At 44.4% G+C, this 27999-nt stretch overlaps 1 protein-coding gene across 2 annotated transcripts; it reads right to left on the reverse strand.

Moving 5' to 3' along the window:
- Positions 1–932: 932 nt before the first annotated feature.
- Positions 933–27967, reverse strand: DHX9 (DExH-box helicase 9). 2 transcript variants are annotated; one of them, XM_058029949.1, is made up of 27 exons: positions 27788–27967; positions 25600–25740; positions 24072–24186; positions 23719–23831; positions 23225–23370; positions 19518–19564; positions 18976–19106; positions 18256–18345; positions 18000–18161; positions 16626–16703; positions 16129–16320; positions 15373–15514; positions 14800–14882; positions 13523–13679; positions 13251–13351; positions 12445–12658; positions 12157–12251; positions 11936–12009; positions 11163–11315; positions 9651–9811; positions 7802–7913; positions 7022–7183; positions 6808–6935; positions 5491–5720; positions 3890–4005; positions 2402–2602; positions 933–1379 (listed from the first exon to the last, which is right to left on the reverse strand). In XM_058029949.1, the coding sequence occupies exons 1-27, from the start codon at positions 27896–27898 to the stop codon at positions 1124–1126; spliced, it is 3711 nt and encodes a 1236-aa protein (XP_057885932.1). In that variant the 5' UTR covers positions 27899–27967; the 3' UTR covers positions 933–1123. The 2 variants fall into 2 exon arrangements, with proteins under 2 accessions (XP_057885932.1, XP_057885933.1); XM_058029950.1 differs by lacking the exons at positions 23225–23370; positions 23719–23831; positions 24072–24186; positions 25600–25740; positions 27788–27967 and adding an exon at positions 20818–20903.
- Positions 27968–27999: the final 32 nt, after the last annotated feature.

The raw sequence follows: 27999 nt of genomic DNA on the forward strand, positions 1-27999 counted from the left end.
TGTAACATGGCATGGAGTGACAATTTTTCATTCATCCATCCATTCTCCAACCTACAGAAAAGTCTGCATCAGCAGAAGGAAGTGTGGGGTTTACTGCAGTAGAGCATGCAGGAGATAATACATGCTCCACCGTAAATTAAATTTGGAGATTAATATCTAACCTCTATAATTCAGAGCTGGATTAAAGAAGCACTGCTTCACCCTTACCTAGTTTTTAAGAACTCCTCATGAGAACACAAAAAATGTTGGGCTTGCATCACAACCACCACCATCTCCCAGAGCCCAGCAGGCATAAATAATCACTGTTTCTGCAGTGGCATTAGTGGGGAGGTTAATTTTGTCAGACTTGGCAACAGAACAGGGCTGAAAGGCTTTTTACCCCCTCTGTGTCAATACACTTCTGTGAGCAACAGGCAGCCAGCTGAGCTTCAGTGTCTGGAATCCAATGTGTTCCCATTGCAGAACTGTCCTCTTCCACATGGAGGTGGAGGAATGAACCCTGACTGTCTGGGAATAGTGAACACTGTCTTGGATGAAGGCAGCAATTCATGCTTCTGAGATTGCTCCAGGCTCTGCAGAGAGCAGCAGCATCACATCAGTCTTGGAAAAGGTATTCCATGTTCCTGCATGATCTGGATCACCCAAACAACTCACCATGGAGGGTCACACAGCATGCAGGAGGCTGGCTGCAAAGGAACCTGGTGCTGCCTGGCGTGGTTAGAAAACCACTGCAGCAAAGACTGTTTGCACAGCTTGTTAGACAACGAAGTGAAATCCCCACTGAGCCCAAGATGTGGTTTGGAATCTGTTTGGCAGGAAATAGTCTTTGACACCAAAAAGGTTTCCTCCGAATGCCTTGAGTCTCCAACAATCACAATTAGAACAGAAGCCTTTGAAATTCAAATGCAAACACAAAATTGAAGGTATAGCTTGCAAGTCTTCAGAAACAAACTCTTTATTAAAAATAATACAACTTGCAGGGAATTCCCTAAGGGCATGATATATTACAGAGCTGTACTTGTACTAAGGAACCAAAAAAGGCATACAAACTGGGAAGAGGAAAAAAGGAATTTGGGACGGAAACACACCTTTGCTGAAGTGGAAAGACTCGGCTGAACTATCACTACCACGCTCCCCGGTAGCCTCCTCGGTAGCCCCTGCCTGCTCCTCGGTACCCTCCTCCTCCTCGGCAGCCGCCCCCAGCTCCGTAGGCTCCCCCAGGAGCGCCTGGGTATCCTCGTCCCGCCGGGTGCCAGCCGGAGTAGCCGCCGTAGCCTCTGCCCCTGGGGCCGGAGCCATGGCCGTACCCTCCCCAGCCCCGGGGGCCGGCGCCGTTGTCATAGCGAGCCATCTTGGGCGGGCGGGGGCCGTCCCCGAACCTGGCCAACAACAACACCACACACTGAGGCAATCTCACAAACTGCATCTCTACAAGATGGCAAACAGCACCATCCTCAGCTAAGCCACCTCGATTTTTCTGTCAACACAATGCGATGGTTCAACTACAGTTGCACTTTTGCACCTTTTCCACTTCAGAAAAGCTTCCTTTGCTTCAGAAACAAGGGGCAACAGAGGGGTTCAAGCCCAGTCAAATATATGTTTTCTTTTGAGGAAAAGGTAGGCCCAAAATAAATATGGATTATCTTTTCTTTAAAAGATAATTTGTGTTTTGTGTTTTGGAAGAGGAGATGACAGCTTTTATTCCTGAGAATTGTTTGTCCTTGTGCAAACAGGCAGTGATGTCTCTGCATCAGGCTTGGAGTGCAAGCATTTCACACATGCTCAGAGCACAGGCACTGAAACCAAAGCCTGAAGTCCCCATTCTCACTGGGGCTGAAACCACAGCCTGCAGTCCCCATCCTCACCATCACTGAAACCCCAGCCAGCAGTCCCCATGGCCACTGGTGCTGAAGCCATGCCTGCAGTCCCCATGCTCACCGGCACTCAAACCCCAGCCTGCAGTCCCCATGCTCACCATCACTGAAACCCCAGCCTGCAGTATCCATCCTCACTGGGGCTGAAACCACAGCCTGCAGTCTCCATGCTCACTGGGGCTCAAATCCCAGCCTGCAGTCCCCATGCTCACTGGGGCTGAAACCACAGCCTGCAGTCCCCATTCTCACCGGCACTCAAACCACAGCCTGCAGTGCCCATGCTCACCGGCACTCACACCCCAGCCCGCAGTGCCCATGCTCACCGGCACTCACAGCCCAGCCCGCAGTGCCCATGCTCACCAGCACTCACAGCCCAGCTCGCAGTGCCCATGCTCACCGGCACTCACAGCCCAGCCCGCAGTGCCCATGCTCACCAGCACTCACAGCCCAGCCCGCAGTGCCCATGCTCACCGGCACTCACAGCCCAGCCCGCAGCGCCCATGCCCAGCTCGGAGCCGGGCTCTCACCTGGTGCTGGCGGCCGTGAGTGCCAGGCCCGCGGCCGCGGGCCGGGACAGCTGCCGGATGACGCTCAGCATGCGCTCGTGGGCGGGGTCCAGCTGCCGGACGATGCCCGGCTCCTTGGTCACCTCCACCACCAGCGCCTCCACGGCGGCGCGCAGAGCCACGATGCAGGCGGCCGCCACGTGCGGCATCCTCAGCTTGATCCTGCGGCACAAACAGGCGTTAGAGCTGCCACGGCTGCCTGGGAGCACCTGGGAAAGAAGAGGCTCTGCAGAGAGGCTTTTCAATGAGCCACAAACCTGCGTTCTCATCTCTGAAGTTCTCATTTGTCACTGAAGAGGTGAGATATTCAGGAGGTAAATTTGAAAGATCCCTAAAATTTGGCATTGTTAAAACATAGCTGTTCTTCTGGTAAAATTGGCTCTTTAAATTTAACACAGGGCCATGAAGATGATCTGAGGACTGAAACTCCTGCTCTGGAGACAAGCTGGGCATGCTCAGCCTGGAGAACAGAAGCCTCCAGAGAGACCTTAGAGCCCCTTCCACTGCCTAAAGAGAGCTTTCAAAAGGTGATACAGGCAGACACTGATAGGACAAGGGGAATTATTTTAAACTGATGTAGGGCAGGGTTAGATGGGATATTGGGAAGAAATTCTTCCTTGAAAGGGTGGTGAGGGCCCTAGCACAGGTTTCCAGAGAAACCTGTGTCAGTTGTGACTGCCCCATCCCTGGGAGTGTCCAAGGCCAGGTTGAACAGGGTTTGGAACAACCTGGTCTACTGGAAGGTGTCCACCTGAGATGAGCTTTAAAGTTCTTTTCAACCCAAAACATTCTGTGATTCTATCATTCTACACTTGGATAAATTCAGCATGTAACTTCCTGCATCAAAACAGCAAGATACAAAAATATAAAGCAAACTGAAAACATGAGGCTCCAAGATTTTGAAAGGTCCAACCCCCAAACTGTTAGTAAATTAAGCTTAAGGAATTCTTTGTCTCTGTTTTACTGACCAGGGGGTAAAAGCAAAAAAAAACCCAAAACAACCATGCAGATGTTATTTGGTGATGGCCAAAAAATTTACACAGCCAGAGACATTTCTTTCCTCAAGCTGTTTCTGTGCCTTGAAAACAAGGTTTCCTCAGCCTTTGCCTCAGGAGGAGATCCAAAACACACAGTGCCTTTCACCTTTCAGATAAAGAGGAAAAAACCAGCAGTTTTTATGGAAACTGCCTTGTCCTGTTTTCAGTTTAAGTAGATAATCTGCATGAAACAGGGCTCAAATGAACCTGTCCCTTCCTCATAGAAGGAAAGGTGATGCCTTCCCAACACACCTGTGGTGCACAGTTTGCTCTGGGATCCCTGTTCTACAGACATTTGCTCTGTGTTAACTGCACTTCCCCTCAGTCAGGGGGTCAGAACTGGATGAGTTTTGTCCTTTCCAACCCAAACCACTCCATGATTCCACAATTCTGTGCACAAGCAGATCCATACCAGTCATCCACCAGAATGAGCTCCCCATCTGACATGACTTTCTTGGAAGCAAAGAGGAGCAGCTGCAGTGGGCTCACCAAGGTCATGGTTTTGGCAGAGATGGCTCGTGTTCGAATCTGCAAGTTAAAGAGGAAAATGACGGTTGAAATGGAAAACAGAGCTCTGCACCTTCCTCTGGACACTGAAACTGGAGAATTTTGTAAAAAAAAATACCCAAACAACACACAACAAAGCTAGGTATAGCATTAGGAAATTACAAGAGCATGTGCACATGCAAAATTGAATGCCAGAAAGAGGTTTACAGGGATTCAGCACACACTGGTGTAAAATCTCAACAAAAACTATCTTCCATTTTAAAATATTAATTTTCTGTGTCTGCAGTTATGCAGCTTTTGCAAGAGCCACCTCACACTTTGCCAGCCTTAAAATGACCAGGACACATCTGAATTTTCCTCCTACCCTTCAGTTACTGAGGCTGTGATGAAAACCTTCAGTGGGCTCCTACTCATGAAGTTGCCAGATGTCCATGCAGTCACTGCTGTGTCATGTGACACTGACCTTGGGCTTCAACTTAAACATCAAGCCAGAGATAACAGCCCTGCTACACAGCTCCTGCCCCTCAGTTTAAAGGGGAACAGAAGAGGTATCTAATGGGCAGAGAGCTACACACAAATCCTTCCTGCATCCCAGCCTCACCCAGGTGCTAAGCTACTCTTAAGCCACCATCTTAGTCACTCTCCATTTGCTGTGTGTACTTTCATTTAATAAAGCAAAACTCTTTCAGCTCCAGTCTTTTGTTGGGTTTAGGGGAATCTCACTTGGGAGAGATGGTCAAGGTGGTCTAACCCTCCTGGGGATCCTGATACAAAGGGTGAAGAAGCAGCAAAGCCTCACCACAGCTCTGAACTATGGATTGGGAATCCAGACTCTCAAGACAAAATCCCTGTACCCAAAGGATTTAAAATCCTGGTTACTACCAAAGCCAAAAGCATTGTTTTCCTTTGCTCCTTGGGCAGCAGCAGCTGAGTTCACGATGGCTGTCACTGGAGCATGTGGACATGCACAGAATGTACATCAAATTCACAGGATGGAGGAAGAGGTCATGGAGACCTTTTGGGTGATGCTTGGGAAATGAGAATTGTCCTTGGGAGATGACACAGGCCAGAACAGGAGAACCCCACTGCCATATTCCATGTTCCTGTTTTATCCCCGGATTCATAAGCAGCAGAAGTGATAAGGATAAAAATTCTCTGGTGCCTAACTAGCATGGAAGAGCTCCTAAGACAAACTGTTAATGAAGATAATGACTTACATCTTTCTCTATGACCTGGCTGTTGTAACAAAACTCACAGGAACTTTCTGTGCATCTCTATTTCTACTGAAAGTGCTTGACTGGAAGTTACTAGGAGGCCAAGTGACACCAGGACCATATAACATTTACTTTCTGGAAAGAAAACCAACCAACAAACAACACCCCCATCCCTCCCCACTAAAACTAGCTAAATATTGCCTTCAAAGTTTTTTCTTAAGACTTCTTCACAAAAAAGAGCCTCTTGAACCATTTGGCAGCACATGATCAAGAATAAACCCAGTATCTCTACCTTCTCTCCAAAAACGAAGAAGGGTGATGGATACTTGATGTCCTGGCTGCTGAAAGGGCAGTTGACAGATGATTTGTGGATGAGAGCGTTGTGCCCCTCAGTGGTAAGAATCTTCCTCTTCTCCTTGTGGTAGCAGACATTGGGGTAGACCCCAAAAGCCAGCAGGGAGATGACAACATCCAGGTTGTTATCAGGGCCAGTGTTGTTAAATGGTTGAGTCATCAAACATTCTGTTGGCAGAGAACAGAGGAGTGGCTCAAATCCATGGGACATGAAGGAGAGCACAAGACAGCTATTTAGGATCCTGGATCAATGCAGAGCTGTTTAGGATCCTGTATCAATGCCTTTTCTGATTAAATCAACTGCTAGATGTTATCTCCAATGACCTCTGCACTCAGAGCATTTAAGTTCTACATTCAATTTTTTATCTTAATGGAGAATGAAAAGCTGAAAAATACTACTACAAAGAGGTATTTTCTGCTCCAAACTCCTCAAAAACACGAAGAAATGGGTTTGCCCAGAATGTGCTGTACCATAGTATGTTTACTGCATTTGTTTTGGAGACAGATCTTTGGGGGAGGTTAAAATGGATGTTTTTATTAGTTTATTTGTTACAAATCTCCCCCGGGGTCTCTGGTGGCTTGTTTTCAAGTCATCTTGCCCAGAAAAAAGTTATGGATAAATGCAGCAGTAATCCTAACAGCATGAGGAGAAAAAAATTAAAGGAATTCAAAGAGAAAAAAAATGAAAAGGAGGGGAAATAAACATCTGCTTAATCCAGGCAGTCATGCCATTTCACTGAGCTCCTCAGCAACATTAGCCAAATTCAGAACCTGGTCAAATTTAAGAGTTTTTTTTCTCTAGAAAATGGAATAATTTGGCAGACTGCTACACATCCCTCCTGCAGCACAAACAGGAAGTCACAAAACAGAGCACTCTTCAGATCACACAGACTCCCCACTAAGGTCTATGGAAAGAAGGGAGAAAGCACACCACAGCACATTTTGGAGATACAACAAGTGAAGGAGAAAGCAAGCCAGGGAGGTAACACTCCAAGGACACCTGTTTAATAGATTTTTAATCCTGCAGCTCTAACCTCAACCTCCAAAATCTCCATGTTGGACCACAGCCACCACAACTTTAGGAAAGAACACTAAAAGTCCACCTGAACGCAGCTGTAAAAGTGGAATAGTGTTATGGCAAATCCACTATACTCCTCCTGTGCTTGGGTGCTCAACACAGATCATCCTGGTTATTTATTCATCCTCTCAGAATGAAAAATGCAACCATTAAACTATTGAACTTAATCAGAATCACCTTCAGGAAAGCCAGAACTAATGAGTATGTCTTTTAGCTGGACTTTTGCTTCCCAAGTCATTCTAAGAGTGGCCATGCTGAGTCTCTTGTGTTCACAAAATCTTTTCTCTGCTTCTTCACCACCCATTCTGAAAAACAGAGAGAATTAGAAGCCTGACAAGGCAAGGAAAAGCTCACCCTGTGTTCTTCAGCTGTACTCTCCCAGCCAACGTACCTTGCATCATCCCAGGCTTGGAAGACAGAGAGCAAAGCTACGTGATCGGAATGCCTGGTCCCAGCAAAATTCCTATGGACATAACCCAGGCGCTTGCCTTCGCTGATGAAAGGCTCAGGGAAACAGGTGGCTGCAGAGATGGTACACACAGCATCTCCCACACTGAAAAGAACCACAGAGGGATCAGGATCATTCAGAGTTAGTGCTGCCAGCACCTGCTGCAGGCTGCAGATACCAGGGAAAACTCCTCTGCTAGAGACCTTAGGAATTTGGCCTTTATCTGCTAGAGTTCTTCAATGAAACAAACAAACTTCCCTGGAAGTGGATGTTAAATTAGCTTTATCTGCCCTCCCCTCCATCCATACACCACCATCTTCTGGTGAAAAGTGCCTACAGTAATCACAGGACCCTATAGCCATCACAGTGACAAAGAACAGACCTTTCCTACTAAAGCAAAACATGGAGATTGATTTTTCTCCTTATCTCATTATTAAATTCCATATCTCCCCACCTCAAGTTCACTGTTATCCCTAGGTGTTTCAAGTCCCACTCCTAATTCAGAATACTCAGCCTCCACTGGTGTCTTGCCTTTAACTGAATTTCATGACCACTTTATGGCCTACACTAAAAGTTATTTCTTCTCTGCTCCCATGAGGATTCACTCACCTCTCCCCAGCTGCTACATTTATTGCTCATCTAGATATATTGGTTTTACTCTCTTGCAAGAGGCTCAGGAACTCAGAGAAACAAGAACATGACTACTGAGACCACTGAACTTACTAAAAAATACAGCCCATTATCATCATCTTGCCCAGACGAGGTTCAATGGGAAGTTTGGCCAGGATTCTTCCAAGAGGTGTCAACTCATCATTGGAATCCAGGGCATCAAGCTCTGAAACAAGATCCCTTGTTATCAAAGAGAGTTAACTAACCCTAGAAATCTTTAGATAATACCACAAATTCTCTTCCTGAAGGTTTTACTTGCCTTTGCTCTTCCCATTACCTGAAAATTATCACCTGTATTCATTCTCTAAGCTACCAAAGGTTTTTTCACATAAAATAAAAAAAAGCAGCTTTGTAGCCTCAGCAATTAAATGGGAAAGGAAACACAAAGAATTCCTTGACCATCATAAAATCAGTTTTTCTTGGTCTCTACTGAAGCCAAAAGTGTAAAGAATACTTTGAAGAATAACATGTTTCACCTCCCTAAGAGCATACTAGCACTGTACCTGCACTGAAAATCACAGGTCATCCAGGAAAGGGAGGCACCTGCAGACACAGCTATTTGGTGTCAAAACCAAAAGTGTTTGCCTTTTCCCCTGGCTCTGCAGTTCTCAGCTGCACAGTATGAAAAAAACTAATAATTCTCAGAACAGAAAGTCATTAAACCTGACTACATATCCCTGTCTTTTTTCATTCTGGTCTACCTCCTGTATACAAGCAACATAGGCTCAGCACACAATTCTACCATAAAATAAACAATGAAATAGATATTTCCGTTGTTAAAAATTGTAGGAAGTGCTTATTCAGTGACATTTACAAGTGTGCTGAGGTTTGAGGTCACTTTCATGCTTTACATCTAAAGCACAAATTTAGAGTTATTCCCTGCTCTATTTTACTCATAGTCTAGTTAGTTCCTTGAAGAGAGTGGTGAGACAACCTAACCCACACATCAGATTTTTGTTTTTCACCCAGATTAATAAATTGAAGATTTAATTTCTTGACAAAATCTGAGATACTGGGTCAGCAAACTGTAAAAAGTGGTAATTAATTAATAAATTAGCAACCTCTGTTTTTCAGTACTTTTATAGAAGCTTTGTGAATGCCTCAAGCACTGGACTGAGTCTAGCCAAACACAGCAGTGCCACAGCTGGAAAACAGGAAGCTGGAAGCTAACATAACTTACTGGTAAAACAACAAAACAAGCCTCAAGTTTGAAGGCTCAAGTTTCTTAAAGGAATGACACTCCATTGGGAATTCAAGTATTTCTTCAGCTGCACAAGCCACTGCCACCCACACGATGCCTCCAGGTTGCTGTGTCAGCCAGAACATGCTGCTCCAGCAATCCACCCCGAGGTGGTAAAGCCATTTTCCAGAGATCACATACATGGAAGACCACCTGGAGCCAGTTCCACCAGCCCAGGATCACTGCCCAGCCCCGTGGCACACGAGGGCTGTTTGTCAGAGATCACATACATGGATGCCAGTTCCTGGAGCCAGTTCCACCAGCCCAGGATCACTGCCCAGCCCCGTGGCACACGAGGGCTGTTTGTCAGAGATCACATACATGGATGCCAGTTCCTGGAGCCAGTTCCACCAGCCCAGGATCACTGCCCAGCCCCGTGGCACACGAGGGCTGTTTGTCAGAGATCACATACATGGATGCCAGTTCCTGGAGCCAGTTCCACCAGCCCAGGATCACTGCCCAGCCCCGTGGCACATGAGGGCTGTTTCTCACAGATCACATACATGGATGCCAGTTCCTGGAGCCAGTTCCATTGGCCCAGGATCACTGCCCAGCCCTGTGGCACATGAGGGCTGTTTGTCAGAGATCACACACATGGAAGAACACCTGGAGCCAGTTTCAGCAGCCCAGGATCACTGCCCAGCCCCGTGGCACACCAGGTACCTCTGAGCGTGCGCTCTGCCTCGATGACCGCGTCCAGAGGGGGCGGCTCGATGGCCTTGGCCAGGAACTGCCCGATGCCTCCCAGGCGCAGCAGCTTGATGCTCAGAGCGATCTCGTGGAGGGGCGTTCGAAACATCTCGGGTGTCATGTGAGTCTGGAGTCTGGAATGAGAACAAAGACCCATTTCTCTGAACACAGCCTTTGATCACCATGAGGGGTCATTCCATCAGCACAAACCATTGCCCTCCAAAGCAAACTCTGTCTCCAAGCCCCCGCATCGGCTTTCTTTGTGCTGCTGGAACTTGGGCTATTCTACCACAATGTTCTGTACTTCTCCATTATCCTTTGGGGCAAATTCACACTGGAATGGAGAGGGAATAGTCCTCACATCTTCACTGCACACTGTGGGTTCAAGCATGAGCCGACCAAAGAGAGCCTGCAGGGCTGGAGCACAGTTAGCAGCCCCACATTTGTCCTTTACAATCCTCTCCTGCTCTGATAAAAGAAGCTCTTATACTCCTGGGAGACAACCTGCTTTCAGACTGCTGTACATAAAAGCACTTTTCTAGCGCAGCTAAAAAAGGTTTCAAAACACCTTGAACCAATACCCTGATTCAGCTGGCACAAGATTTAGATGATTTCTCTCAAAAAACTATCTGTACAAGTCCACACACACGCTTCCTTAAGCACAGAGGAACTTGTATATTTTGGGTTTATATTCTCTGAAGGAAGGCAACCTTAAAACCATGATTACTTCAGTAGCCTGAAATCAGCTCACTGTCAAAAATTATTAGTTAAAATCATTGCACTGTACTCAATAACAGATCTAAATAAATCTGAGAAATTCAATGAGAGTTTTCGATCAACTGAGACTTTCAAGAGTTTACAAAAAGTTGAACATCAAAACACAGCTATGCTGTAACAGTCAGAGAAAGGGGCACTGAAACTTCCAGGAGGGAGATAAGAGTGTAACTAATAGCTGTGTTGCCTTCTCCAACCAGCAAACAGATTTCCAAGGCTCTAGTAATGGAAAAACAGCCTGGCAGAGGTCAAAAGTTTCAGCAACAGAAAACGTGCCAGAGCACCATGAAGGGGCTTCCTGGCCACAGAATGGGGATGGAGAGAAAACTAACATTTGCCATCCCTGCTTTTTACCACTTTCATGACAAAATGGCCTGTTACATGGCAATGCCAGGTGCCCCCAGTGTTTGAAGGCAGACTAGAGCCTTGCCCTCATTACAAAGCTCTTTTCCTTGCCTCAATTCCCAAGCAGTATTGCTCTCTTCCTGAGAAGTCTGGTAGGTTGCAGTGACACCCTTAATACTAAAATCATGAACTATGTATCCACCTCATCCTATGGGTAAAAGCATAACATATGTACATTTTTTTTGAGCCAACACCATCCATCTCCTCTCTGTGCTTTCTGCAATGATTTCCCCAGTTTGACCCAAAGCAGCACCCAACAGTTCTGGGAGGATTCCCAGAGGGTATTTTTGGAGACCACAGCCTCACCTCTCGAAGCGAGCTCTGCTGCACAAATGGAAGCAGAAGCCGGCTCGCACGCGCCCAGCTCTGCCCTTCCGCTGCTCCAGATTGGTTTTTGATGCCCAGACCGTGGCATAGTTTGTCATGTTGTTGTGAGCAGTGAACAGCTTCACTTTTTGCCTGTTACAGGAAAAACACCACTAAAGATCAAACATGCTTCATCTTAAGCCCTGCCAAATCAGTTTCTATTTTATGGCTTGCAGCCACATTGATTTTAAGAAGCCAACCACCCTCGGTTTGTGTTAGTCAGGAAACTAAAGCATCACAGTCTTTCTAAAGCAGTGCCCCAGACTATTGCACAGAGTCATGTTCTCACAACTGTACAAAAAGAAAAAATTCTCATGAATTCATGAGCTCTCTGTGTGTAGTTTTCTCAGAGAGCATGCACAGTGAGGCAGGAACTGTAACAGACTACAAAAACCTTCCTTTTTATCATCAGCCAGACACTGAGAGTTTGTAAAACTCCTTTGGCAGATGACGTCTACCAAATTGGTGTGGAGACCCAGTGACACCTCACATGAATAGTGCCAGCGTGACCAGCCCACTCCCCTGAGATGCCAGCATGGTGTGTCACTGTGCTGACCAGCTAAAGACAATGCTGATTTGTCCTGAGGGAGTTGCAGTCCTCAAACTCAGCTCAGGGAGCATGGGAACACAAGGCACTTCTGTGCACTCCCAAAACCTCTTTTGCATTCCCAAGGGTAGGGTTTGTGAAACAAAAAGCTGCTTCATAAACTCACTTGCAAGAGTCGATGACAAAGACCACGTCATTGATGGTAATGCTGGTCTCGGCAATACTGGTAGATAAAATAACCTATAAAAACCAGGAAATGCAAAGTGACATTATTTGGTTTGAAAAAACTGATAATGCCCAGCAAGATAAACTACAGAATTTATTAAAGAAGTCTGCAATACATTCCCCAACAGCCCAAAAGAACTGCACAGAGAGAAGGCTCCGTACTTTGGTCACCCCAGGAGGCACAGGATCAAACACCCGACGCTGCTCATCCAGAGGAACCTGGGAATGCAGAGGTAAAATCCTGTACTGGTGGCCTCCTACAACAGGAATATAAAAAGGTTGGTAACTACTACTGTGTGAATCTCATTTCTTCTTCCCACAACATAAAAATTTCTGGCCATTCACTCTCACACCAAATTAGCTCCCCAAGCCATTCATCCAACTCCCATCTTCACTCAGTCAGTAGTTTCCCTTGGAAAAGATGGAATATAACAAAGCAGCTGCTTGTACCAAAGCGTGGGTTCATTTCTAGATGCTTCTGCATGGTATAGATTAAGTTCCAGCCAGGCAAGAAAACAAGGACAGCTCCTGGGACATTCAGAGTCCTGATATAAATCAGCAGAGCCTCAATCAGTTCAAAAGAGGTTTCTCTCTCATTCAGCTGAGCCATGGAGTGCTTTGTTTCTGGGCCATATTCATCGCTGCAAATAAGGTTGCAGTTGGCCTACAAAAGAAAAATACCACAAAGGAAATCATATAAATGAATTTACTCAAACTACAGAGACTGGCTGGCCAGGCAAATAAGAAAATGAAATGTGGGTAGATGTCTTTCAAGAATAAAATGGCCATTAAAAGAAGATTTCAATTAAGTGGCCCAAACAAAAGTTTCAAAATTAAAAGTTGAATAAAACTGTTATTTTCTTGACAATGTATGTAAGCACTGACAATATCAACTGCAAGAGAAGAAGAGAAAGAATTTATATTTTCACCCTAAGAAGGTACCACCAAGCTCCTATTTCTCTATTTCTTTTTCAAGGTTACTAAACTTCACTTTCAAAAGCACTTCAGTTTTAGCTCTAAAGAGAAGTAGTTTGATGAAACATGATAACCTTAGCTTCAATGAAAAAGAAATTCTTCAGTTTACAAGGGCAAGAAAAAAATTTAGTTCTACTGCTGAAGTTAACAGCAATCTCATATATTAAAAATAGGAAAGCTGCTAGAGATGTTTCACTTCAACAGTGCCAAATGAATTACACTCAAGCTGGAGTACTAAAAATGGCCCTTGTTTAATTTCTCATATTAAAACTCAAACATACATCATCATCTTCACCACTTTCTTCATCCTTCTCTTTCTTCTTCTTTTCCTTGGGTGGAGGGACAAACTGAGTCATTTGAATACAATCTTCCAGAAAATAATCTGCAAGGACAGACAGATGATAAGGACTGACTGCTGGAAGCCTGTGCAAGGGAACATAACTCTTTACACCACTTCTCAAGAGTCTCCTGAAATAAACCAGGATATTTCAGAGTATGAATGCAAGACTGATAAAAACTCAAGCAGTTTCTGGAAGTGCAAGCAAGGATTTACCTTGGACAGGAAAGGTTCTGCCATAGACCTCGATGATGGGACAGTTGAAGAAGTATTCACAAAACATACTGGTATCAATGGTGGCAGACATGAGGACAACCCTGATCTCAGGATACACCTGAACAACATCCCTCAGCACCACCAAAAGGAAGTCAGTCTGCAGAGAAAGAGAATAAGGGCATCATTAACTTCACAGCTATAAAAAGCAATATCTTCCCAAGAAACCAGAAGGAATGACACATTTACTGAGCAAGAGAAGTAACAAGTAGAGCAAAACTGTTCTAAAACAAGAAACAGTTGTCAGTGCTCTATTTTGAAACTACTGCCATGCCTGGGGTTTTTAAGATTTCCAGTGTAAAGAAGGGTTTTTCTTTTCTACAAAAATAGTTTGCTTCCTTCCTAACAATACATTACAACCTCAGGTATTTTTAAACTTGGCTTACGTATAAAGTAGCCATAATTAATAAAATAAATAGGAATTAGTGCAGGTATGTGTGATGTTTGTAGTTCTGTTTAAATATGGCATTTATCTCGTTCTGCCATACAGTTAGGCATGCACTTAGCTCAACAGACAAAATCCCAACCTCACTCACAATTTCCAAACTTGTATTTTACATCATTAGCATACATTTAATAGATGAAGAGATGCATCAGAAAAATGTGTGTTAAATATGTGCAATTTTATTCAAATGAGTCCCCAAATTCTGTCCAAACACTGTGTCAGAACTTCACGGTTTCTCTCACTCTTGCTATGACAAAGCTGAAAACTATACAGAATAATCAAAGGAACAGAAAATGTTTGCCATTTCAAATTATATACATCTCCTAATTCTATCATCAGATTGTATTTTACTTCAAGTAAACCCTGAATTTCAATGTATCACTATCAAGACTGCAGGTTCTGTGAATACCACCAGTAATACAACAGTGTCAGCAAAAACAGCACTCCAAAATAACAGTGTCATTCAGTGTGCTCCCCCACTTGGACAAGATGTGTTTGTACTGCAGTGTTCCATTTTCCAGAGAGGACCAGGACACAGGGGATCCTAACAGGACAACAGTCAGAGGGCAGCAAGGAAGCACAGGTCCTTGCTCTGCTACTTAGATAAGGAATAATTAAGAGTTCTAAAAATCTTATCCAAGAAGGAAAACTTACATCTGACACTCATTAAGACAAAGTTTCCTCCTGCCTGTTGGCTACGACAGACAAACAGATACAGAATATAAACAGAACAGAAGCATACAGAGAGTAGGACTGTCATCACCAGCTAACTCACATTAATGTCTCTCTCATGGATCTCATCAACAATAACATGACTAATGCCACGGATCCCAGTCTCCACCTTTCTCAGAAGAACACCTAAACCAGAGACAGAAGGTAAGTGTTCATGTAACAGTTCAACCTTTCCCCTCCCAGTCCCTGGTTTAAAAATCAGGAAGTGGGCAGGCTGTGCAGCCCATTTTCCAACCTCATCTCTAATTGCCATGCTTTCCTTTGTACAAGTGACAGCAAGGCCACAAAGCATTACCACAAGAGACACTCTTCCATCTTTCCCATCCAATGCTGTTTCCCCTTTTGTCTTTTAAGGACAACCAATATATGGCAATTTTATCTCTTCATGGGATTATTTCTGTGTGCTATCACACCTGTATTATCAGACTTCTGAACAAAAATCTGAATTTTTCTTTGCACAATGGCCTGTCAGCAAACTTTTACCCAAAAAAAAACTTTTCCATCATCTAAGCAGTCTTTTTTTTATAAAAATTTCAGTCTAACCACATTTCTGCTTTTGCTGCTGACTCAGCGTTCAGACCCACGATAAGCTCCAAGCCTAGGAAGCAATACAGACCCACAGTGCAGAACAGGATGCTGGCGTGGGGCCGAGGGAGCACAGACTCGAAGCGCACGCTGTACCCGCAGCTCTGGCCGGGCTCTTCCCCCCTCTCGTAGGACACACGCTCCGCTACGGAAACCGCGCTGATCCGCCGCGGCTGGGGGGGGCAAAAGTTTTCCCTAACTTAATGAAGAGGTTTTAGAAGTTTATCACAATACCACTGAAAGGGATAAAGGAAATCCTAAATGCTACAGGTGTCCTGAACTAAGATTGCTTTACAAAGTAATCGTTAAACAATAATATTGTAACAGCACAGGGTTCTTTTCACAAAGGAGGGATATAAGGATTGATGGCAACTACAAGCTGCTATTTCCCAAATCATTTCCCCTTAGTCTGCTGAGAGTTTTCACCTGGGCAAGATTCAAGCCACGTTATCCAAACTGTAAATCCATGCAAGAGTAACATTCCAAACAAAAAGACACATGATGCTGAGGTTTCTCCTACTTATATTGCTGAGGAGATATCTTTAAGAACCATGTCCTGCAATGATAATAGGTTCCATCCTTCAATCCCCCTTCAGGGCCAGGTCGGATGGGGCTTGGAGCAACCTCGTCTAGTGGATGGCATTGCTGACCATGGAAGGGTGTTGGAAAGAGATGAACTTAAGGTCAATTCCATTCCCAACCATTCCATGGCTCTGTAAATTTTATCCTAACCAACAGGTGATTTCTTATATTCACCACAGAACAGCAGTGGTCACACACTTCTCACCTGTGTCACCACGATGTTGCACTCAGCAGCTCGGTTGGTTCTGATGTACTCATCCAGGATGTACTGGGGCACTTGAGTGGTTTTGCCACAACCAGTGGCACCACGGATGACAACAACAGAATTGTGACGGACTGCCTCCAGAATTTCACTTTCAAAATTCTTCAGAGGTAAAGCCTCTCTCTCTTCTTGGATCTGGAAAAAAAAGTCCAGGACATTTCCAAAACCTCCAAAAAGCAGCCTGTTCCGCTCCACATCTACACTTTTCCTTTTCCCTTACTCAAAGGAAAAACTGCCAAAGAACAGATCATAGTTTGTACTTTTTTCTGGCACAGCACAACTCACCCCCTCATCCACCCCAGTGGAACACCCAGCACTGCTGAAAACGTGCTGTGTATTTGTGCTGAAATCCAGCCTTATACACTGTCTGTTACGTTCCAGCCCTTGAGGAAAACGCAGAGCCCAGGGCAAGGATGACAGGTGACAGGACACACACTCACCCTCTGCAATTGCTGATCCTGCTCCAGGCGGTACATGAAATCACTTCTCAGCTCCGCGCTGATTTGCTCCGGAGTGAGCTGCAAGTGCAAGACATCACTTGGAGGCTTTGTGACCCCTCTTCTTATCTACAGCCTAACTTCAGGATCAGATCAGTCACACCAACAGTGACCCCAAATATCCCTAAAGGATCATGTCCTGTATAACTCCCTGAAGTAAGTTTTATTTCATTCATTCCAGTATATTTAACATTCATCTTCAAACAAGTCTCTCAGAAAGACCAACAACACTGAAACTAACAGTTGTTTAAATTGAAATACTTAGACTGCTCGAGAAACATCTCTGTTCAGCAGTAAGCCAAGAAGAAGATGATTTAAACAGGAGTTTTTAATATAAGTAATGACCTAATGTAAACACAAATCCACCCTTTAAACAGTAGCTGAAAAGGTAAAAGTTTGAAGAGATTTCATAAGGCAAACCCTGTCTAACAACTGCAAAAGAAATGTGAAGAAATGCAAATTTGGTATGAAAGGGATAGTTGTTTTTAGAGCAAATAAGCTGTTCTAGTCAGGACTTGTACAGGAAAATCCTGCAGAGATTTGAAACCAACTCAATTTGCAATGTCCATATTGATTATGTATTTCATGCAGCAACATCTAAATTTACCTTACTTCTCTATAATTTAAAAAAAAAAAATCAACATATAACAATCAATACTAAATCAATGTAACTTATGCAAAAAACTCCAGTAGAGAAATAATTAAATTATTATTATGGCCGTAAGCAATCTGAATGTTGTAGGAAAATCAAGTTCCTGCCCTAAGAGTCTTTTCTGACCAGTTTATTCCAATCAGACCAAATTACTCTCTGAACTTGGCAAACCAGTCACTCTTTCCCTTCACCTTAATTTTACCATGCCACACTGTTGCTTTTCATTTGTTTTGTGCTGAATGGGACTAGAAATGACAAAAAGTAAGGAAGCTGGTTACTTGTGTAGTGGCACTGGCTTGGAGCAGTTTCTTCTCCCAGAACAAGGGTTTGAGCATGGAAGTATGGGAAAGAAAGGTCAGAGAATTATAAATGACATGGTCATGAACTTTCCTTGTAATTTCAATTATGAACTTTGTATGGGCTGCACGATAGCAGGCAGAAGGTGAAATTGGGACACTCAAGACACTGCTGGTCAAGACCTGATAACACATGAAGTAAACACAAAGAACTCTCTGCCCCCAGGTCAAGAAGGGAATAAATTTACCAATGGACTGTCTTCTCCTTTGAAACAGCTCATACTTTAAATCTTGGTGAGGGAGAAGCATTTAGAAGTTCTGGAAGCATTGGAAAATCAAGTAACAGAACCATTTTTTAAGTTGTCTTACATTTGCCAGTGGACCCTCATCAATATTGCAGCCAGTCCAAGGGTTCCAGTTGGAATGAGGTGGTGACCAGGGAACAACTCCCATGTGACTTTGTCTCTGTGATGGTTCGAAATGGGCCAACTTCCCAACGTTGATCAGAACTGGGTTACTGGGATCTTCAGGCTAGAAATCCAAAAGCAGAGTGGGCAAAGACAGATAAATGATTACATGAGCAGGTGTGATGCTCCATCCTTGGAGTATTGAACCACACACTCACCACAGGCACGATCTCCAGGGACAGCTCCCGTACAGTCTTTTGCAGATTATTTTCTAAGTCAGGAGACAGCGACACCTCATAGGGTTCCAACTAGGAAATATTTAAAAACTACATGTCATTATACAGGCACTGGAAGCCAGAACTGTGGGCTATTACAGGTGAACCATCAAACACCTCCTTGTGAAACAAGGCCAAACAGTATCATCAGTTCAGCATTCACACTCTTGGAATGTTTTGCCAACTGTTCATTGAATAAGGATTTGTAGGCTATTTTAAAATATCTGAGTTTTATTTCAGAGGAATATGTTCCCAAACTTGCAACCAAATACCTAAATAACACATATTCCTTGGCATGTGTGTATATATATATATATATATATTAATTGCCAGAAAATGATCACATAACAGACAATTAATCCAAACAGCCAGCCTAAACAGAAATATTCAAGCTTGTAGAAAAATTATACTGAAAATAGCATTTGTTACAAATCCTATTTCATTTAAGAGAATGTAAAATTAGTTACTGTTCTAATCACATGAAGTTATATTTCTGATCCAAATCGCTCACCAGAACAGAAACAGTTGCGAAAGAATAAAAATTATTAATAACTTCTAAGATGTTAAATATGGAGAGCAAACTCTTAACTCACCCCTGTTTATGAGAGTGCTTCTGTGTTATGAAATGAAAGCAATAATTCCTGTCCCTCCTGCCAAACTCACCGATTCTCCTTTCTTCTTCTGCCCAGAGTAAGGCTCAATGACACCAAGATGGTAGAGCTGTCTGACCAGGGAAAGGGCACAGGACTGTGCTGCCAGCTTTTTGTTTGATCCGTGCTCACGACTGAAAATCCCTGCAGCACACAAAGGTCACAGCTGGAGCAGCAGGGCAGTCAGGCAGCTTCCACAGAAGACACTACTCTGAACTGGGCTCTCTGACTGTACACTTAGACTAGGTTTCATGGACAGTCTCAAATCTTGATAAATCCAGAATTCCAACATAAACCCCAACCAGGCCCCTCCTCTGCCCAGCTCACAGTGGCTGCATGATGTTACTTTCCTGCTAAATAATCCTTTGAAGTTTTTCTGCATTCAGTGCCTAAGGAAGTATGACTGCCCAATAACACCCAGCAGCACCATGCAAGTGATCCTTTACCTCTGGAAGTGGCTCCAACACATAACTATAATAAACTCTGCACCCACAAATGTTCCTCTATACCAACACCCATCTCTTGCTAAGTTAAAAAATAAATAGGAGCACTTACTTCTGCCCAGCTGCCTCACATAAATATTCATTTCTGCATTAAAGCTCCTGCAAGAGAAAGAAAGAGCACAAAGGTACAACTACCAATAGCTGACTCTGCAAACATACTTAGTCTTTCCAATATTTCTAGGCAAAGATCTCTGTCCTCAGTCAGAAACTCTCAATTCACCAATGACCAAGGTAAAGTATTACTGCTTTTAGTCCCTTTAACCCCAAGGTAGTAGGTAATAGACCTGTCATCAACAGAACCAGTACATTTGATAAGAAGAGCTCTGAATATGCCACTGTTCAGCACTGAAATTTACAGCCACATTATTAGGAAATATGCTCTGAGCTGTCCAAGTTTAAGGCAACAGTTATAAAGCAGGTGGGATGTAACATTAACATGCATCCCAATGTACCATTAACTGTATCCCACATAAATATTGGTATAACACTAATGCAACCCACCAACAGCCTGTGTTTAGTGACTAGATGCAGCATTAAATATGGTTACTCTGCTTTTCACCACACACTTGATCAGCTCAGAGCATAAACAAAACCAAACCAGGTCATATAGCCAAAACCACGGTACTTATCTGAACAGGAGACAGAATATTTGGATTTGCATGAATTTCCATTCCCTTACTGACATATTCTAGAATCATCAAAACTTGAGTAACAGAGTAATAGTTGCTCAAGGGTAACTCTGGTTAGCAAACCAAACAGTTTGCTTAGTAGACATGTAACCAGTTCAGTTAAAGGTTAACTAGCATATTCATCAAAGAATCATAGGATCATGGAATGGTTTGGGTTGGAAGGGATCTTAAAGACCATCTCATTCCAATCCCCTGGGCAGGGATACTTTCCACTGTTCCAGCTTGCTCCAAGCCCCATCCAACCTGGCCTTGGACACTTCAGGGATGGGGCAGCCACAGCTGCTCTGGACAACCTGTGCCAGGGTCTCACCACCCTCACAGGGAAGAATTCAGGCTTTAAAAAAATCCTCAACAGAGGAGAATAGCAATCATGACCCCATGTTTTTAGGAATCCCAAACCTAAGCCTGTATTTGCCACATGAAATATTAAAGCTGAATTCTTGTAAGACAGGATTTAAACTGGCCAATGTGACTGAAGGTGCATGACTGGAATTTATTGGACTGAGATCCTCTTTGGAAATTAGGGCTTTGCATTTGCACAGGTGGAGGTTGTGCCTTGCACCTGCATCCTCCATTTTTTGCTGCAAACAAACAATAAAAAAGGTTAAGTGAGTGACTGAAATTTCAGGTTAGCCCTCCTTCCTGTGCTATCAGTGAACTGACCTGCAGGCACAGTGGCTTCAGGGGTGGAAGGCCACTGGCTCTCAGGGACACAACAGCCACCTAAGACACCGATGACAGTATGTTTCTCAGCCAGGCCTACAGTCAGCATTCAATCTCATTCTCCTCCACCTGAGGGGAGAAGAGCAACACCAGAAATCAGTTTGCAGCAGAATCCCACATGATTCCCTAGTCCAGCCTCAGCAGCCCATGTGTGAGCAGGCACAGGTCTGCGGTGTAGGTCTTCAGCAGGAACAGGAGGAGGCAAAGTAGGAGGCATCCCAACACAGAAAAGCCACATCCCATCCCTTAACATGAGCTCACGCTTTGTGTTTTAGGACAGCCATCTTTATATTTACAACTTATACCCTCCTATCATAGTTAAAGTTTCCAAATTCAAATTTTCCAGCTATTACTAAGTTCTCAGACCATGAGTATGATTAATTGGCCACAAACCTCTGAGAGCATGACTGGCATATCTGTTATAATCTATATCTCTGATCATTACCTTAAAAAAACCCAAAACAGATTGGCAAGATGCACAACTAGTATTTCTTTAAAAACACCCAACAACCTAAACTTTATTATGCTCTCAAAACTCCAAAAACATCTCTTTCCTGTTACACACACCAGAAAGGTTAAATCCAACAGTCCCTCAATGAGCCCTATAACACGTTAGGATTGTTTCATGCCTATTTGATTTATTGCAGCAGGTAGTGAATAGCCCCTTCTGCCATTCCATCCAGGGCAATCCACACACCTTTCCCTGAACAAAAAGTATATAGGAAACTCTGAAATGCACTCCAGGAGAACAATAGCCAGGCTGAGAAACATACTGCCATCAGTATAATTTCATTCTGCTCAAGACTAGATAAATTTAAATATATGGGGTTTAACGCTGCAGAAGGTGTAACAAAAAATGAGCCACACAAATAATCCCTAAGCTACAATGTCACAGCATATATCAAAATTGAGATGACCATGATACACAGAGTATCACCATTCAATTTCAGAAGGCTTTAAGCATTCACCCATACAGGGTAACACCCTGTCACTTCAGAAGGCTGCAAGCTCTGCCCTTCTTGTTCTCCAGCCCAGCCTTTTATCCCCTCCTGTTGGTGCCCTGCCCCTGTGTGCCCTCTGCTCCCTTTGGTGGCTGCTCAGTGCCCCTGGGCACTCCATGGCTCATTGCTGTCAGTGCTGCTCACCTGCTGCCACAGCTGCACCCACTGGGGATGGGGCTGGGCCAGCCCCACTTACAATCACCACACACTGTGTGCCCACACTACAAGATAGAAGAAATGTACAGAAGCTATGCCTGCAACCAGCAGAATTTAAATTCCTCGTACTGTACAAATTAATGTAACTCACTTGAGTGAAGGAAATGGCCTTGCCTGAGACACACAAATTGAGATGCAATGACTTGAATACAACTTTTAAATGAGAATTTACAACTTTCTGTACCAACAGACAGTTTTAGATGTTCCAAATGATTGAAAGACTCATTAACAAAAGAATACTATAAGTCCTGCAAGTGAGACTCTCTTGAAAAGGCTGTAATAGGAAAATTTTCCTGTCTTTCTAAAAATATAACTCTCATAGAACACAAATTGATATAATGCAAAAAAGCCGAACCCCAAACTTAATCAGGAGAATCCAGCAGCAGCAGCATGCCATTGTTTCCAGTCACAAAACATCATTGTATTTCACCAGAAATAATAGTGTCCTAACATCTGGATGATTTGTAAAGACTCTTCCTAATAGGGATAAAAGAATAAAAAAACATCAATTCTTTAAGCACAATCTGTTTTGAACTACTTTCATTTGGGAGAAGCACATGCAAATTCTCTGGTGGAAAGACTAAAAGTCAAAAAAAGAGTAATATCCAGCTGGTCTTAACTGAAACTTAAGACTCTCAGAACTCCTTCGGGATGATTCTGCCAAACTGTTTTTTTCCAAAGGAAGATTCTATTGCCAAAAAAGTTTATTATAATAAATACATATTATATAATAATTATATATATATAAAATACAAATATAACTGAAATGTCCTTAAGGCACATTGCTACATAAGCAAATTTAATATTTATTTAAAATGCACAAAGGCAACAACACTTACAGAACAATTACCACAAGCAGTTGAGCTCTTATCGCAGAGACTGACACCCCAGCAGATGACTAGAGGACAGAAATCAGCTTAAAAGCTGCATATCCAGAATTTCTCAGGAATTTCTACAATCCCTCAGATCTCTGCACTGAGGCTCCTCACCCCCATATCAATATTTAGGGATGTTGTTGGTCCTGGCACAGAACACTATGGCTCTACAGAGCTTGGGAAGTAAGTGTGAACAACCACTGTCAAAAATAATTTGAATCTTTCATAAACAGACAGTGACTAAAACTACCAAACCTGTTGTGATCAGGCCCCATTTCAGTGTATTTATATTCTTCCTGGATCTTCTCCTTTTGGAAAAACTGGTTCAGACGTGCCTTGGCATTTTCCAAGGTCCAACCCCCGTGAAGATCTGCATTTAAGTCCACTTCTGACTCTGAGGTCTAATATAGAAAAAAAGAGTATTGTTTACCAGTTTAAAGATTAAGTAATTCACCTGTATGCTATAAAATAATTAAGACATCACAGAAAATGCTAAAAAGTCCTCAATAATTCTTATTTTCAGAATAAAATGTCTATACAAAGTCCTGGATGTTCAGACTATCCAGAGTGATTTATTGGTCCCTAGCTTAAACAAATTAACTTCATTAAAAGTCAACAAATAAATCTACAGCTTAAACTAACAGCATAATATCAAAAGAAAACTGCAACCTAGATTATAAATGCAAATAACAAAGGGGGTGAAAGATACCTGTTTAAGAAGTAAAGGAGAACACCTCTGCATGACTTACCTGCTGCCCTTCTTGCTCCTCTTTTCTGGAATAATAATCTTGCAAGTTTGCACCCCGATCCCACTGAGCTCCATGACTGACACAGTTTTCAGGTGCTGCACCTGGTCCATTGCCTACCACACAGAAAAAAAAATAAAATAAAATAAGTCCCACAAACATATTCTTAACAATGGAGAGGCATTGCCTGGCTGTCTTGACAGGCCATGACCAGTCCCTCAGATCTCATGCAGTCACCCACACCTCTGCCTCAAAACTATGACTTTGGTGTCCTGTCTGCAGAGTGATGCAATTTTAGGGAGAAAACACTGCCAAAATACATTCAAATACACAAAAATTACAGTTTTCAGTCTTACCTACATCACTTTTTAATAGCAAATGTGGAGGAAGAGGTCCCCCCACAGCTGAACTGGAACCAGTGACATCTCTTGCTGCTTCCTGTCCTCCAGTGAGGATATCACCTGCTGCTGGCTAGGGAAGGGAATGAAGGAAAACCTCAGCACATTGGTGCAGAACAATCATTTTACAATTTAGCTAGAAACTGTTCAGGAAGTTTAAAGACCTCAGGCAACATCATGCAACATTTATACCCAGTAAATATGCAATAGTTACTACTCAGAAGCAATCCCAATAGTAACACAACTGTGAATATTTTAACACTGAACTGCCAAGAAACTAATTGGCACACTAAAACCAAAACAGCAGTCCTGTTCCCATTGGGTTCCACCTAGGCTGGTGAGGCTGGGAGGTTGCTTCTACTCAGAAAACTCATGTATCCTCAATGGAGCACTAGAGGAAGATCCTTCCCTCTCAACAAGTAACACATAACTTCACGCTTTGTTTATTTCTCTAAACTTGCTGTAATGACAGAGCTACCCTCCTCTTCCTCTGTCGCAGACATTTCTTCACAAAAATCCTTTCTTTCAGATTTCTGTGTCTTCTGGAGGGCAGAGGCCTCAGAAGATAATGTAAACAATTGTTATCAGCTGCTGGGGAATGTAATGGGATGCACCTTGATTGGCTCATGCTTCTTGTTTATAATTAAGGGCCAATCACAAAGTGCAAGCTAGGGGACTGAGTCCTTGGACACAACTTTGTTATAGATTCTTTCTTTCTATTCTTAGCTGGCCGAGCAGCTCTGCAACCTCTCTCTTTATTCCTATTAGTATAGTCATAACGTATTATATATCATATATCAATAAATCCAGCCTTCTGATCTAGAAACAAGATTCTCGTCTCTCTCTCACCAGCAGCGACCCACTCAGGACACTGTAATATTCCTCAGCCTTTAAATGATAGTCACTGCTGAGTGTTCACAAAACATCACAAAAAGCAGTGATCCCATTACACACCTGAAGCAATTATGGTTTAAAAATGCCAGATTTTCAATGTCTGGTTTGATATATATGTGATTATTACTTCTGGGTTTGGCTTTAGTTATTTTTAAATCACACAGGATTATATATATTATATACATTATATATATTCTATATGTTATATACATTATATGTATATTAGAACATGGCTCTAAGACTTCACAGTGCCAGGTGTGAGTACTCAGCACTTTGAAAGCCAGGTTGCACCTCACAGCATCACTCTGAATTCTTCCCAGCCTGATCAGCTTTGCATCATTTGATCTGGTAAATACAACGTGCAGCTGTATTTGCCAGATCATCCTACAACATTCAATTGGACCTGATAATCTCAAAGGTCTTTTCCAACCTAAATGATTCCACAATTCCACAATATTCTGTATGTGCCCCAGCCCCTCTCACATTACTCACTGCACATGGGCACCAGACTGAACTCCAGGGATGAAACACAACCAGGAGCATGGCAGCCCAACAACAGAGTAGCCTTTGGTAAGGAGAAAGAGCAGCTTACTGCAAAAGCAGGGATTTCATCCTTCCTCATTTCATTCACCCGCACCAAGTAGTTGATGAAGTCTCGGGCAGCGTTGCTCTGAGCATCCTTCTTGTTGGTGGAGTTGCCCATGCCAACATAGTTGAAGCCTTCCACTCGGACCTGCAAGGAACAACACACTGCTCATGTGCAGCTGAAAGGGGCTTGGAGGCCAGCAGCACCCACAGGAGCACAAATCCTGGCTGCTGCTAAGTGCAGGAGAAATAATATTGCTAACTATTGTTACATATCATTATATATTGCTGTATATTTCTCTAAGTTTTTAAAAGCAAACCCTCACATTCTGAGAACTTCTCCTCTCAGAGCACAAGGGCTCTGGGTCCACTCAGCCATAGCTCCATGTTATTCCAACTTCATAGATGTGATTTATATCTGATTTTTTAAACTTTAAAACAGCAATTCTATACCCTGGACAATGGTACCTCCAACCACACAGTAACCATACAGGATTCACAGCCATCCTACCAGGCTGCAAAAATCAGTGAGAGGTGTTTCAGTGAGACTGATCCTTTCACTTGTTAAGCTTCCATGGATAATCGTGGGACATCAACATATCAAAGCCACTACAACACTGATATATTGTATAATGCACAATATGTATAGTGTGACATTTTACAAAAAGGATGGAGTGACAGAACAAGGGGGAACAGCTTCACACTGACAGAGGGCAGGGTTAGATGGAATATTAGGAAGAAATTGCTCCCTGTGAGGCCCTGGCACAGGGTGCCCAGAGAAGCTCTGGCTGCCCTATCCCTGGAAGTGCTTAAGGCCAGGTTGGATGGTGCTTGGAGCACCCTGAGATAGTGGAAGGTGTCTGTCCATGGCAGGGGGTGGGACTGGATGAGCTTTAAGGTCCCTTCCAACCCAAACCATTCCATGATACTGTGAATATATCTATTCACACAACCATTCCATCTGAGTATTGCTTAACCAGTAATAATACCTTGAAAATTCCTTTAATGCCACTGTGTTTCTTTGTTTTCTTATGGACACAGAAGACAGAGGAGGGAAGGGTAAAATGACAAATTTAAGGTGTTTAGTGCAAATCCATGGCATCACTCACGAACTGATCTGTTCTACACATGGCCTCACAGCTCCCACATCCCCAATACGTACAGGCAGGAGTAAACTACCATTAGAGCAGTGCAGAGTAGCAACCATTCCTGCAAAAATTCTTTTAATACATTTCACCTCAAGTTCAAGAGCAGACCAAAGCTCTTGGCAAAGGTGACATACAGTACCCCTCACCAAGTGCAAGAAGGGTCACACACAGTGCAGAGACACATACCACCCTTAAATAAACCAATCTGTTTTCCCTCTAAGAACATCATTTGGGATTTTTCCCTCCTTTCACTCATTTCACACCTCGGTGCACACTCAGCCAGGACACTCTGGCTCAAAGTGCCCCAGCCCTCTCCAAGCCCTCGGCTTCCAGTGATTCTCACGCAGGCTGGGCAGGGCCCAGACCCCAGACAGGACCCCAGACCCCCGGTGCTGACCCCAGGTTCCTTCTGGCAGAGCCCAGACTCCAGACAGGACCCCAGACTCCGGTGCTGACCCCAGGTTCCTTCTGGCAGAGCCCAGACTCCAGACAGGACCCCAGACCCCCGGTGCTGACCCCAGGTCCCTTCTGGCAGAGCCCAGAGCCCGGCAGCACCCCCAGCATGGCCCAGGGTTCCCTCTGACCGAGCCGCCAGCCCTGCTCCCAGACCCCCGGCACCGACCCCAGGTTCCCTGGGGCAGAGCCCCGGGTCCGGCCCTGCACGGTCCTCGGCATCTTCCCGAGACCCCCGGCAAAGCCCAGATCCCGTCAGGAACCTCAGATCCCCGGCAGGGCCCACATTCCCTTTCTCAGGGTCCTCAGACCCCCGGGAGAGCTCCTGGCCCCTCTCGGAGCTAAATCCTTGCTCGCAGCACGGCCCAAGCTCCCTCCGGTAGAGCCCAGGCTCCCGTGGCGGCCTCCAGCCCCCAGCACAACCCCCGATTGGGGCCAGATCCCCGACAAAGCCCCGGCAATTCGGCCGGAGCCCGCCCAGCACCCGGAGGGCGCCGGTGCCGCTCTGTGTCCCCGGCCCAGCCCTAGACACCCCCTGACAGCCGCCAGCCCCCAGCACGGCCAGCCCGCTGCCCCGGCGGGGCAGGCCCGCACCTCGCAGAGGAAGGTCTGCCGGCCGCGGCCGCCGGCGGCGCGGATCTCGTAGGCCGGCATCACCCTCCTCCGGCCGCACCAGGCGTACAGGAAGTTCTTCACGTCCCCCATGGCCGGGCCGGGGCATCGGGGCACGGCCGCCCCTTCCAGCCGGCGCCGGGCCCGCGGCAGCTCCGCACGGCAGCGCCTGCGCGGGCCGGACGGCGGCCGGG

Source organism: Melospiza georgiana, chromosome 9 (assembly GCF_028018845.1).
Source record: "Melospiza georgiana isolate bMelGeo1 chromosome 9, bMelGeo1.pri, whole genome shotgun sequence".
In the NCBI taxonomy this organism is placed as follows: domain Eukaryota; kingdom Metazoa; phylum Chordata; class Aves; order Passeriformes; family Passerellidae; genus Melospiza; species Melospiza georgiana.